The sequence below is a fragment of the Rattus norvegicus genome, chromosome 5, assembly GCF_036323735.1.
Source record: "Rattus norvegicus strain BN/NHsdMcwi chromosome 5, GRCr8, whole genome shotgun sequence".
NCBI classification, from domain to species: Eukaryota; Metazoa; Chordata; class Mammalia; order Rodentia; family Muridae; genus Rattus; species Rattus norvegicus.
In genome coordinates, this window is record NC_086023.1 from 138,146,739 (window position 1) to 138,160,291 (window position 13,553).

General features: G+C 51.6%; 1 protein-coding gene across 2 annotated transcripts; it reads left to right on the forward strand.

The window, feature by feature from the left end:
• The first annotated feature begins 1,495 nt into the window (after positions 1–1,495).
• On the forward strand, positions 1,496–8,934 carry Cldn19 (claudin 19). Of its 2 annotated transcripts, XM_006238756.5 has the most exons (5): positions 1,496–2,143; positions 3,648–3,812; positions 3,914–3,998; positions 5,498–5,650; positions 6,396–8,934. In XM_006238756.5, exons 1-5 carry the CDS (start codon positions 1,921–1,923, stop codon positions 6,442–6,444), a joined length of 675 nt encoding a protein of 224 aa, XP_006238818.1. In that variant the 5' UTR covers positions 1,496–1,920; the 3' UTR covers positions 6,445–8,934. The 2 variants fall into 2 exon arrangements, with proteins under 2 accessions (XP_006238818.1, NP_001008514.1); NM_001008514.1 differs by having other exon boundaries at positions 1,837–2,143; positions 5,498–6,534.
• Positions 8,935–13,553: the final 4,619 nt, after the last annotated feature.

The window sequence follows — 13,553 nt, forward strand, 5'->3', positions numbered from 1 at the left end:
CTTTTTAACAATGAAGACACTGAACGTCCACAGCTGCCTCATTAGTAGGAGCATCTTACAAGGCTCCTCCAACCCTATCCCCGCTCCCTCAAAAAGGCAGAAAGGCAAAGACATGGGGGGAGAGGCCATAGGAACCAGCACCATATACATCCTAGCCGGAAGGCCTGCCCCGAGGTAATCAGAGACCTATTGACCCCGGAAGTCTTTTGCTTGTCTCTCCTGTCTCGCTCTGCACTCTGGCAATCTCCCGGTTCTTTTGGTCCTATCGTCTTATCGTTCACTCGAGGCAGGAGAATCTGAAGTCTGAACCATCTTTTCAGATGAACCTTCTAGTATTTGGGGGGATTGGTGGGCTACTCTAAGAAGCAGGTCCTGGGTACACAGGAAATCAGAGGGACCCAGCGTGGCACTATCTATCAAACAGCACTCACCCATTACCCAGCTTCCCCCAGGTCCCTGAGCTCAGAGCAGCCCATACCAGGGGCCCACGCCCTGAGCAGGCACATAGGCTTGCCATTGTCGGAGAGTACCAGGCACCCACGTGAAGAATGCAAGGCAGCAGGCTGGGGGTTTGTCCCTGCGGTGGGGGCTGAAGGTGTGGGGGAGGAGGCTGGCCATGTTGCGGCTCAGGAAAGGCAGTGGGATGTAGGGGATGCAGAGAGGCGGCTGGGAGGCTGGCTGGAGTGGGAGCAGGGGTGTGACATTCCTCCTGCACCCATGCCAAGCCTGTGGGGCTGAAATGAACGTGAGAGGATTGCTAATGAGACCCAGGGGAGTTAAACATTCCCTGCTCCTGAGGGCTGAGTGAGAAGGGGCAGGCAGGGGTCTAGGAGCGGGGAGCCTGAACCCCAGGAATGTGTAGAGGCCACTGCCCCCGCCAGGCTGCTCTGGAGCTAGGGGCCAAGGCCTGCTGTCTCAGGTCCCAGCAGGAGCTGCTGAACCTGCCAGAAAAGGGATTAACTGGCTGCGCAGTTCTCCTTCCTCCAAGTCCAGGACAGATGCTGGCGCAGGTCTCCCCAACTCCCCACCATGTCTGAGGCTGGCATGCAGCTACTGCTGGCCCGGTTACTGGGGTCCCTCTTCTGATTCCTTAGATCCCAGACAGATCCCGTAGCACATGTTCCATGATTTGGCCTCCCCTATTTTGATAGACAAGGCTTCCAGGTACCCAGGACTCCTCTCCCCAGAAGCTCTTATTTAAACGAGGCTCTGTACATCTGGCCTTAGAGCCCTGACCCAAAACTAACTCTAGGGGATCTAGGTCAGTGGTAGAGTGCTTGTGTAGCATGTACAAAGCCTGGTTTCCATACCCAGCACACACACACACACACACACACACACACACACACACACACACACACACACACGGAACTCTATAGTTTTTCCTGCGGCAACTAAAATTTCTTTCTTTTTCTGTCCTCAGGTCAGTGGGTGAGAAACCCCTGGTTCAGATCAGGCACCAAAGTATAGCAAAGCCATCCACTGAGCTGGGGCTTTTGGGAGGGATGAGAAGAATCCTAGGGCACTGAAATCACACTCTGAAGGGGTTCCCCTGGCTGGGAGGGGAGAAGTCACTCCTCCTAGCCCCTCCCTTCCTTACTATTGAGCCGAGAAAGGCAGGGGTACCCCAGCTTGGACTCTAGGTTCCGCCCTCTGCTCCCAAGAAACTGGGCAAGAGCTCTGCTGGGGACTGGCTGTGGGCGGGTTTTGGCCTTTTCCAGCCCCAAGGCCGCCCCCTGCATTCTGGAATCCAGCAGCCACTGCCTTTGCTGAGCTGACCGGCCAGCCATCCCCTCTCCTCCTCTTTTCCTGTGCCACTTAGTTCCCCTTTTCCAGCTGTTCCTCTTACCATGACCATAGCGCTCCTCCAGACCCTGGCCCATCTCTGAGTCCTGGAACCCTCAGACTCCTACCTGGGCCATGGCCAACTCAGGCCTCCAGCTCCTGGGCTACTTCCTAGCCTTGGGTGGCTGGGTGGGCATCATCGCCAGCACCGCCCTGCCACAGTGGAAGCAGTCCTCCTATGCAGGCGATGCCATCATCACTGCCGTGGGCCTCTACGAAGGGCTGTGGATGTCCTGCGCCTCTCAGAGCACCGGGCAGGTGCAATGCAAACTCTACGATTCACTCCTGGCCCTGGACGGTAGGCCTCTGGTGGGAGCCAGGGAGGGGGCGCCGTCTGGGCTGGGGAGGTTGAGGGCAAGCTTTCTCACAGCCTGTCCTCAGTGCTGGATGGCACACTCCTGCCCCTGTGCGATTCCCTAACTGCTGGCCTGTGTACACTGGAGAGGCCAGGCCAGCCAGGTCTCCTGTGTAACCAAGCCACTAATACCCAGGGCATGGGAGGGTGGCCTGAGATGAAGGTCTGGCTACACAAGCCGGTTAACATTCTCCACTCCCTTTCTCCCCATATTCCATATTGACGGACATGTTTACACACACAAACACCCAAGCATATACAGCGCGCACGCGCGCGCGCGCACACACACACACACACACACATACACACGCACTAGAACATAGCCGTGCTCATGAGCATACACACACACACACACACACACACACACACACACACACACACACACACACACACGGTCAGGCACCATTACAGCCCTGACCTTGGAGGCCATCCCACCTGCACTCCAACAGGGCTCGAAGCAGAACTGCCCACCAGCCGGTCCCACTCACACTGCTCCAGGCAGATCACTGGCCTGCCTCCCTCAGGGATCCAAGTCTTCTGAGATGCCTAGGGCCCAGAACTGACCAATACATCCATGAAGAAGGAGACATACAGCCCCATGGATGATTGACAGGGTTGCCGCTGGGAACCAAGCTGGGTTTAGCTGGTCCTCACACACTGTCAGCTCTTCCTCTGGTGATCCTGAGTGGTACTCTGCCCCATCTCCTGCTGCCTGAGGGTGCACCAGGCCCAGGAGAAAGGAGCAGAAGAACAAATTCAAACTTCCCCATCACTCAGCATCATTCAGAGGAGCTGGTAAGGGCCGGTGGGAAACAGGGTCAGCGCTGACGACGACCCCACTCCACCCCCTCTCCTCAAACACTCATTGTCTCTTCTTACAAGTGGGCAAGTGCTCAGGGCCCTGCTGGCTTCTACCCAAGCCTTCCCACACTGGCTTCTTCCCTTTTCAGGTCTAACACCTCCATTTTGCACACATGTGCGCACACACACACACACACACACCACACCACACACACACCACACACACACACACCACACACACACCACACACACACACACCACACACACACACACCACACACACACCACACACACACACCACACACACACACCACACACACAATGCACATGCACACACACACACCACACACATACACACCACACACACACCACACACACACACCACACACACACACCACACACACAATGCACATGTACACACACACACCACACACACAATGCACATGTACACACACACACACCACACACACACACACACACCACACACACACACCACACACACAATGCACATGCACACACACACACCACACACACACACCACACACACCACACACACACACCACACACATACACACACACACACACACACGCACATGCACCGTCTCCAAGTTCCCCACTCTGCTCTGACCCTTCTTACACTGCCTCAGGTCATATCCAGTCAGCAAGAGCCCTGATGGTGGTGGCTGTGCTCCTGGGCTTTGTGGCCATGGTGCTCAGTGTCGTGGGCATGAAGTGTACTCGGGTTGGAGACAGTAACCCCACTGCCAAGGGCCGTGTGGCCATCTCCGGAGGTGCTCTCTTCCTCTTGGCGGGTGAGTGCCCAGCGTCTGTCCTCTCCCCTCTTGACCATGCAGCTAGCCCACCTCTGTGGCTGGCTGGGCCAGGCAGATGAGCACCTCTACTTGGTCCTTAGGTCTCTGTACTTTGACTGCTGTCTCATGGTACGCTACCCTGGTGACCCAGGAATTCTTCAACCCCAGCACTCCTGTCAACGCCAGGTGAGTGCTGGAGCTGGGCCTCCTTCCTGTCTTACCCTGGTCCCAGTTGTCACTTGGAAGAGGAAATAGGGAACAGGTCCTAGCTAGTTTCTAAGAAAGGAGAGCCATGTGGGGTCTGAAGTCTAGCTCCACGTTCTTGCAGGGTGATCTGGACCACTTGTGACTTAACCTTTTCCTGTCAGAACCAGGTCTCCTGTGTCTCCTGTGGTTGAAGCAAAGAGATTTCTCCCAGGGCTCAGGGCACCTGGGTTTGTTTTACTTCTGCTGGTGGCAGTAGGCCAGGATGGCTTCCTGGAGGAGGAAGTAAAGTTGGGTGGTGGTGGGTGTGGGAACACGGAGATTGGAGAAAGTAGCTAAGATAAGAATTTGCCCCTCCTCCTGCTGTGTGCAGAAGAGCAGGGAGGAGGCCAGGACAGCCAACTGGCTGCTGCCTTGCCTCCAGCAGGGGGCTCTGGCTGAGGGAGGTAGCTTCTGGATGCAGGCCATTTGTAAGGCTGAGATTGTGGGTGGGTGGGAGAATAGGCAGGGGCTTTCAGAAGGGCCTGAGTCTACCTGGTTCTTCCCTTCCTTTCAGCCCAGGCAGGAGCAAAGAATGGTAGTTCCTAGATGTCCTGATGACTCTGGAGTGGAGGGGGATGAGAAGGATGCTTGGGCTGTCTCCCTGGGAAGGGTCGGACAGGAGAATTCAGACATGAGAGTTGTGCCCTGGTGGGCAGCTACAGCATCAAGACCTGCTACACAAGGTCTAACCCAAGGAGCCAAGCTGGGACTGGGACATTTCTTCAGGACTCTCAGGGCTCCCTGGGCTGGGTCCTGAGAGCACAGTGAAGCCTGTCTGTCCCTCCAGTGCAGATTGAAGGGTCCTCCTGCTGTGTGTGTGTGTGTGTGTGTGTGTGTGTGTGTATGTGTGTGTGTGTGTGTGTGTGTGTGTGTGTGTGGTGAGGGGTGAGGGGAGCATGTAGTGGGGTGAAGGGGAACTGCAAGACAAACCCCTCAGTCAGGAGGTTCCATATGATCTGGCCCTGAAGGTAGAGAAAGAACTGGGAAGGTGTCTAGGTCAGGTGGACCTGTACTAAGCCACAGAGGGGAGAGTCAGGCTGGCTGGCAGGGGTGGGTGTGGAGAGAGCAGCCAGCCAGGCAGAGGGGCAACCATCTCCAGAGGGCAGTAAGGAGCAGCCCTGACTGAAGGCTGTTCTGTAGACCTGACCACCACTGGGGAAGAAAGACAGCAGTTGTTCCACTGTGTCCATCTGGATTTGTGTCCACCAGATGAGGAAAGGAGCTCAACTGCCCACCCGAGGCTTCACTGTGTGTGTGGATTTGTTGGTGGGGACACAGGGTGAGCACTCACCCTAGTTTATCTGGAGAAAAGGAAGAGACCTATGAGCTTGTGTGCTACCCTCTGTGTACCAGGTGCTGGGGGTGAGGACCCCCAAGAGGGTTGGGGCCAGGCAGCGCTGGGATTTGCAGCATGATACAGTCCTCTCTACTTCTTATAGGTATGAATTTGGTCCAGCTCTGTTCGTCGGCTGGGCCTCTGCTGGGCTGGCCATCCTGGGCGGTTCCTTTCTCTGCTGCACATGCCCAGAGCCTGAGAGAGCCAACAGCATCCCGCAGCCCTATCGCTCTGGACCCTCAACGGCTGCCCGAGAGTACGTCTGAGTCTGCCTACCCTGCCCAGCCCCATTGCCCAGCAGCCCCATTGTCCAGAACTCGTGCCAGACTATATAGTACCCTGGGCAGGGTAGATGGGGTACGGATCACTTGAACTCAGTCTGGAGCTCCAAGCACCTGGTCCTCAGCATAGGCTCTGAGTCCCAGACTCAGACAGTCAAAGAGAGATCAGAGGCAAGACCCCGCCCACACGTGACCCAGTAAGGACCAGGCCTGTTCTGTCTACATCAGAATGAGTATCAGAATTTATACACTAGCTTAGCTACAGGCTCCTTCGCTTGCCAACTTATTTGCTGAAGGACCCATCTGCCTAGTATAGGCTGGGCCCTGAGGGCTTCCCAGCAACAGAAGGATCTCAGCGCACGGTGCTTTGGGTCAGACAGACTTCCATACTCCATCCAGTTCTCACAGCAAGCACATAGAAGAAGTACTCTGGGTTAAGGACTGTCTCCACATCAGACCCAAGGACACTGAACTTTAGAGAGACACGGAGGCGTGGCTCTCCAATCTGTGAGATCATGCCTCAGCCTCTGGCAGTCAGTTACCCAACATTGTTTGGATGCCCATACAGGTCTCGAGGGCAGACTGTCACTCCCACCCCTAGGAAGGGGCCCCAGGCAGGGCTGCCATCAGAATCCTGCTCCTGGGCCTGAACTCTGCAGCCCCCGTCTCTCTCAGCCATCGCTCACCCCACTAACCAGCTTTCTCTCTTTTGACTTGCAGACCCGTTGTTAAGTTGTCCACCTCGGTCAAGGGCCCCCTGGGTGTGTAAAGGCCAGGTTCCCAGCCAGGCCCTGCCCCCTACCATCTCTAGACTGTGTGTTTGATATTTCTGGAAAGAGAAGCGAACATTCAGCCCCAAGTGTGATGTCATGCTATCTGTTCCCATGCGCCTAGGGTGGGGCCTGGACTAGAGAGGCCAGAGCCAGCTCTTGGGGTGAGGTGGGCTCCAGGGTACAGGCAGAGCAGGAAGCAGTTAGTTTCCTGCTTTGTATCTCTGCCCGCCCCACCTTGGAGTCTGGTACCAGAACTTCCATGAGGGAAGATCACAGCTACCCCTGGAGGCGTCACCTAACGCCTGCCTGGCCTAATAAAGGAGCAAGACCTCAGGGTGAGGAAGCCCTGGCACGGAGACCATTCCATAGGTAGAATGTTCTAGGCCCTCCCTGGGAGCCCTCCTGAGGGAAAAGATAGTTTCTGTGAGGCCCAACCGTAGGGGCTCCCTTGGTGATGGAAGGGAATGGAGAGGAGCATGGATGGTATCAGGACAACCCCAAGCCAACTCCAAAGCCCTCCATGCAACTGTTATCCTACTCCTGCAATGACTGTCAACGCTCCCTCACCCTGAAGTGTAGTCAGATGACAGGACTTCTGGTCTTGAAATCCAGGTATGACGTACTAGAAAAGGTTAAGTCCTTCAAGGCGCTGAGAGAAACCAGCCCAGGGAAGCAAAGGGCCAGCAGTGTCCTTCATCCTCCCTATCCAGAGAGTGCCGGCCCCTCTCTTCACTCATAGGCTTCTGCCACCCAAGCCTCTCCCTGGACTCCAGGTCTGTCCCTCTCCAGGGACGAGGTGTCCACCACTCTCGTCTTGCTTCCCACATGCCTTCCTTGTTAGCCCGCTGGTGTCTACAACCGCGTCTCCCACCAAGTGAACCCCAGGAGCCAGTACAGCTTCTGTGCAGCCCTGAGGTGCGGATACCAAAACATTATAGCTGACGGTGGGGAGGGCGGGGGGAAAGCAGGTGACCAAGCGCTTCTGTGCTCAGGTAATCACATACCTGATGAACTGCTGACCAATTCATCTTCTGACGGATGGTAGCCATAAGCCCCCGTGGACACCTCTGATCCTAAACAAGTTTCCCAAGGGAGGCCCCTTGCACCATAAGTGCCACAGAAGAGCTCTCTCCAAGTGCCCAAAGCCATCCGGTGATCCTTGGCCTTAGGACCACACTGGAGTCATTTAAGTGGATGCCCAGCCTCCACCCAGACACAATGATTTAATTGGTCTAGTGGACCCAGGCTTCAGAATTCACACAGCTCCTTCGAAGTATGTGGTTCATCTAGGGGTAACTCCTTGAGGCCCACACTCCTGACCATTCTGGAGGGATCTGCAGAGGGTGGAAGGAGCCTACCAGAAGACAGTGGGGGAGAGGCAAGACTAGAAAGGAAGTCCTGTCCACCTCCTGCCTTTCCGGAGTCCTGACCACTGGAGGAGACGCCTATATCCTTCCCATTGATGTCTCTTTGTGCTTAAGGAATTCAACTTTGAATCCTGTCACTTGCAGCCTGACTAACTCAGAGCTTGAAACCTGTGAACCAAGTGGGACACAGACAGACCCTCCACAGATCTGGTACTTAGCAGCCCTTGGTATTTGGTTGTGAAGCTGGCAGGAAGCCACATGATTCTTCAGAGTCCGAGGGCTGGGCGGTTCAAGACATGGTGGTGGGGATCGTAGAGGCAGAATGTGTTGGCTACATCTTGTGGTTGTCAGGAGTGGGCTCCATGCAAGGACAGGAGCTGACAGTGGGGTGGCATTGTCTGTTCCTCTATTAAAGGAAGCTCATTCTAGCCATACATACTGGAGCCTGGAAGGGCAGAGTCATCCACCTTTGATATTTACATTTGATCCACATTTGATATTTACACCCTGATTAAAACCCGCGAGGTACTGGGGGTGGGAAGGGAGAGTGTGGGAGAAATTGAAGGAGTTTTAAGCTAAGAGTTTGGGGAATGTGATCTCCTGAAGCAAACCCATTCAAACATCCAAGTCTGTTGTTTACTGTTCTAATCTCAAGGCTGAAGGATCCAGGAAAGACTGGGGAAGATGAGGCTGACTCAAAAGGGATGGTTCTAAAGTTACTGCCGTTGCTTTAGTCCCAGAAGTGAAACTGGCAAGTTAGACATTTTGATTCCAGAAGGATGGTAGCTCCGTGTTCCTGAAGTTCCAGGTCCTGGGGAAACAGACCAGGAAGCTGCAGGCTGGGAAGAAGCTTGAAGATCATTATGGCTGGGGCAGTTTCAAGAAGTTGTTACTTTTGTGTTACATAACACTGTTGCTTTGTGTGATAATGACGCTGATCCTTATCTGGCAGAGGTACGCCTGGAAGCATGATGGCTGGATTTACTTTAACTTTTTAAAACAGGTTCACAGGCAAGGAGAGCTGTGATGCTGGGACGAGCCAGCGGCTGACAGGGTTCACTCTACCCATTTGTATGTTTGCTAATGAAAGAAAAATAAGAAATAAAAAGTTTGAAACGACTCCAGTGTTTGCTGGCTGCATCCATCATTATCCTTACTCTAAGGAATAAAGACTTTCATGTCTCACAGCACCTCGGACTCCTTCACTGTGTGACATTTTAACAAGACCTCCATGTGGGTGACAGCATGTTAAAGTCTGAGAAACACAGATGTGTGCTGGAACTGGCTGCATCATGGGGATTTCCTGCATCCTTTGTTAGGTGTAATGAAGGTGGCTTCCTGTTTTTGTTTGGATTTTTACTTTTTTTTGAGACAGGGTCTTACTGTGTGGGCCCAGCAAGCCTGGAACTTACACTGTAGACTGAGACAGCCTCAAACTCAGATTCACAGTCTTTGCCTCCTGAGTACCCAGCAATTTTATTACGTGAATGCATTCTCACGGATGTACACCATGTGAGTGCAGCTACCAACAGAGGCTGAAAGAGAGTAGGGTGGTAAAATTGAGTTTATAAGTGTCTGTGAACCAAGTGAAGTGGATGTTGGGAACTGAACTTGGGTCCCCTGGAAGCAGCAGCCAGTCCTCTTAACCACTGACCCATATTTTTAGCTCAGCCAAATTTTGAGACAGGGCCCCAAAACTTGTGATTATCCTGTCCCCACCTCCTGAGTGCTGGGATTTTAGGCATGCACCACTATGTCTGTTTCAAGCAGTACTGGGGACGAGGGATAGGACTCAGGGCTTTGAGCATGCTGGACAAACACTAGGCCACCTGAACTGCATTCCCAGCTTCTCCACAAGAAATGTTAATATTGTTTTTCTTCTATTTCTGTGAAGAATGGCTTTGGGATTTTCATGGGGATTGAATTGGTTGTTTTGGACGGGATAGCCATTTTCAGACTTTTATACTTCCAATCCGTGAGTGCAGGGAAAGCTCCCTTACACTACTGCCTTCAGTTTCTCTCCTTCTAAAATTTCTATGGTACTTGTTTGCCTGCTCTTTGGTTAGGTATCTTCTGCCGCTGTCCCCTCTAAGCTATGGTGAGTGGAGCTGTTCTTTCTTGGCATGCTTTTCTGTGTTTGTATACAGGAAAGGTACAGCTCACTGTTAGTTGATTTTGTATCCTGCCACTTAGCTCAACTGTTTATCAGTTCTGAGAGTTTTCTGGGTGGGGTCATTAGTGTCTGTTTCAACTCAAATGCTCCTTCTGTAAAAGCAACCTTCCTACCCCAGGATGAGGTGTTAGTTGAGCCTGTTGCCTTCTGCAAACTTTCAGTGGGCTAATTTTAATCTTTAGCTGTCTTTAGTCAGCCTCTAAACTTGACTACTTATCTCTCTTTAGATGTTGTATTTCTGATTACAAAATGTCCAGCTGGACAATCTATAAGCACTGTGACGTTCTGACAGGGTTAAGGCTCAGTGTGGAGTCAGGAGGGCACGGGCACAGTGCAGCTCATACACCCATCACAATCTTCTAGTTCTCTCTCCTGCTGGATGTCCTGACAAGGGCCTCATCTTCCGACACTGGTTGTCTGGAAAGGCCATGGCTCCTTTTCTAATGTCTTTTCTCTTAGGTAGTGCCATGACTATGTATGCACCTTTAAACTGGTGCTAAAACTTGAAAAAAAATTTCACCGGGGTTGGAGATTTAGCTCAGTGGTAGAGCGCTTGCCTAGCAAGTGCAAGGCCCTGGGTTCGGTCCCCAGCTCCAGAAAAAAGAAAAAAAAAATTCACCAAGACAACGTAAACCTGGCACAGTAGAATTTTCGCTCAATAATTTGCTTTCAACAGGTGCCTGAAGGCAGAATCGATTCAGGAACATCTTTATTAAAAATTAAAGCTCCTTAGATCCTCAGGCCCTTGGATGGCAGTCCGGTGTCAGTTTAAGTGACTAGTATGAAATGTTCACACAAGATCCCTAACTCAAAGCATAGGCTGGTTTACAAGGCTTGCCTCATTTGGTGAGCGTGCATCTGAACTTCTCCCTCTCCAGGTCAATACTTGGGGTTCTTAGTGGTCTCTGAGAGACGAACAGTGTGTCTAGGGTAAGATGTGTCTAGGGTGATCCCCCCTCCCCCCAGAGCTTACAAGATATCTTAGAAGGTAAGAAGTACTCTTGCAAGCTGTGCTCTGACCTCCACATGCACCCGGGGTATATGCATCTCCCCACACTCACTCACTCACTCACTCACTCACTCACTCACTCACTCACTGTAGTAAAAACAGTATTTACATCTCTGTGAGTTTGAGGCCAGCTTGGTCTGTAGCGTGAGTTTCAGAACAGACATGACTACACAGAGAAATCCTGTTTCGAAAAACAAACAAAATTGTACTTACAAAATACTCCGTCTGATTTTCTTATGTCAACAGAATTGTCTCAGCATTGCCAGAGCTTGAAGTGAGGCTGGTCTCTCATCTGGACATGGAATCCCAGCCCTTAGGAATCTGAGATTTGGGCCTCACACTGCAAGTCCCAGGACAACTGGGCAACATACAGAGTGAGACCCTGCCACAAACAAACAAATGAACAAAGTCTGGTGTGGCATACATGTCTATAGTTCCAGCATGGGGGAGGTAAAGGCAGAAAAATCAGAAGTTCAAGACCAACCTGAGTCTCTTCCGCTACACAGTGGATTTAGGTTCACCCAAGCTCCATGAGACCCTGACTCAATAACAACCACCACAAAAGGAGCAAGAGTTCAGTGAGGAAAATGGCTGGCGATCTCCACAGGTTAGAGCACTTGTCGCTCTTGTTGAGGTTACAGGCTGAGTCTCAGGGTGGCCGTCTTAGTCAGGGTTTCTATTCCTGCACAAACATCAGGACCAGGAAGCAGGTTGGGGAGGAAAGGGTTTATTCAGCTTACATTTCCACATTGCTGTTCATCACCAAAGGAGGTCAGGAGTGGAACTCACGCAGGTCAGGAAGCAGGAGCTGGTGCAGAGGCCATGGAGGGATGTTACTTACTACTGGCTTGCTTCCCCTGGCTTGCTCAGCTTGCTCTCTTATAGAACGCAGGACCACCAGCCCAGGGACAGCACCACCCACAATGGGCTGGGTCCTCCCGCCTTGATCACTATTTGAGAAAATGCCTTACAGCTGGGTCTAATGGAAGCATTTCCTCAACTGAGGCTCCTTTTTCTGTGATAACTCCAGCTTCTGTCAAGTTAACACACAAAACCAGCCAGTACAGTGGCTTACAACCATGTGGACACAACTACAGTTGCAGGGGATCTGATAAACCTTCTTCTGATCTGACAGGAACCATGCACACACATGATGCTTATGTATATATATGTAGGCAAAGCACAAGTACACAGAGAAAAATAACAATTATCAAACTGTCTTAAAAAATAGTACCAGGGGGTTGGGGATTTAGCTCAGCGGTAGAGCGCTTGCCTAAGAAGCGCAAGGCCCTGGGTTCGGTCCCCAGCTCCGAAAAAAAGAACCAAAAAAAAAAAAAAAAAAAAAAGTACCAGACAACTTCAGAATACATTTTAAAATTATTCAATTAGAACAATTTTACTTTCCTCTTTTGCATAACAATTGTGCATTACAATAAAACTCACAGAAGAACTATTAGATATTAAGATACCACACAATCAGGTTAAAATATCACCTCTTTACTTTTGACTTTAAGGTCTCTGTATAGCTGTGGCTTCTTGGAACTATGTAGAGACCAGGCTGGCCTTGAACTCACAGATCTGCTTGCCTTTATCTTGACTGTATCCAGTGTCCTTTTCTTGTTAGCTGTTCTGAACAGAATCTTGGAAGTAGGTTTGCATTTCCCTGATTCCTAAGGATGTCCAATTATTTATTAGCCGCAGTATTTCTTTTGAGAACGGCTTATTTAGTTCCTGGCTAACACTGTCAACCTGGGAGACTCTGGAATCACTTAGGAACCAAGTCTCTATTCATGCGGTGAGGGATCATCGACATTAGGTAAACCAAGGTAGGAAGACCCACCTTACCTGTGAGCAGCAGCATTTTCCTGGCTGTGGTCCTGGACTGAGCGAAATGGAGAAACTGAGCCGGGAACAAGCATTCTTTGTGTGTTGGCCTCCTGAATGCGCACACTGCGTGTGTTCTGCTTCATCTTACTTTCTGAGACAGGTCTTCCTCAAACTGGAACTCACTCACCTGACTAGATCGGCCAATAACCACCTGACCTTGCTCCCAGCTCCCCAGATGCCAATCACTGCACGTGGCCTTCCTCTCTGCAGGTGCTGCGACCTGAACCGCCTGGCCACATCCCCATGGCCTAGCAGGCTGTCTGCATTTCACTTCATCTAAGGACTTCTTGTTTTGAGACAGGGTTTCTGTGTAGACCTGGCTGTCCTCCAACTCAGACCCACCTGCCTCGGCTTCCCAAGTGCTGGGATTGAAGGCCTGCGGCATCAGCCCCTGGCTGTACTGGTCAGTGCCTTTGTTGTCTGTCAGCACCTGCTGTGCTTCTCGATGTTGACTTCTATTTCACTGTACTAATTAAGATCTGACAGGATAAAAGAATTTCAGTTTGTTTTTTTTTTAAAGATTTGTGTATGTGTTATATATGAGTACACTGTCTTCAGACAGACCAGAAGATGGTATTGGATTCCGTTACAGATGGTTGTGAGCCACCATGTGGTCGCTGGGAATTGAACTCAGGACCTCTGGAAGAGCAGTCAGTGCTCTTAACCACT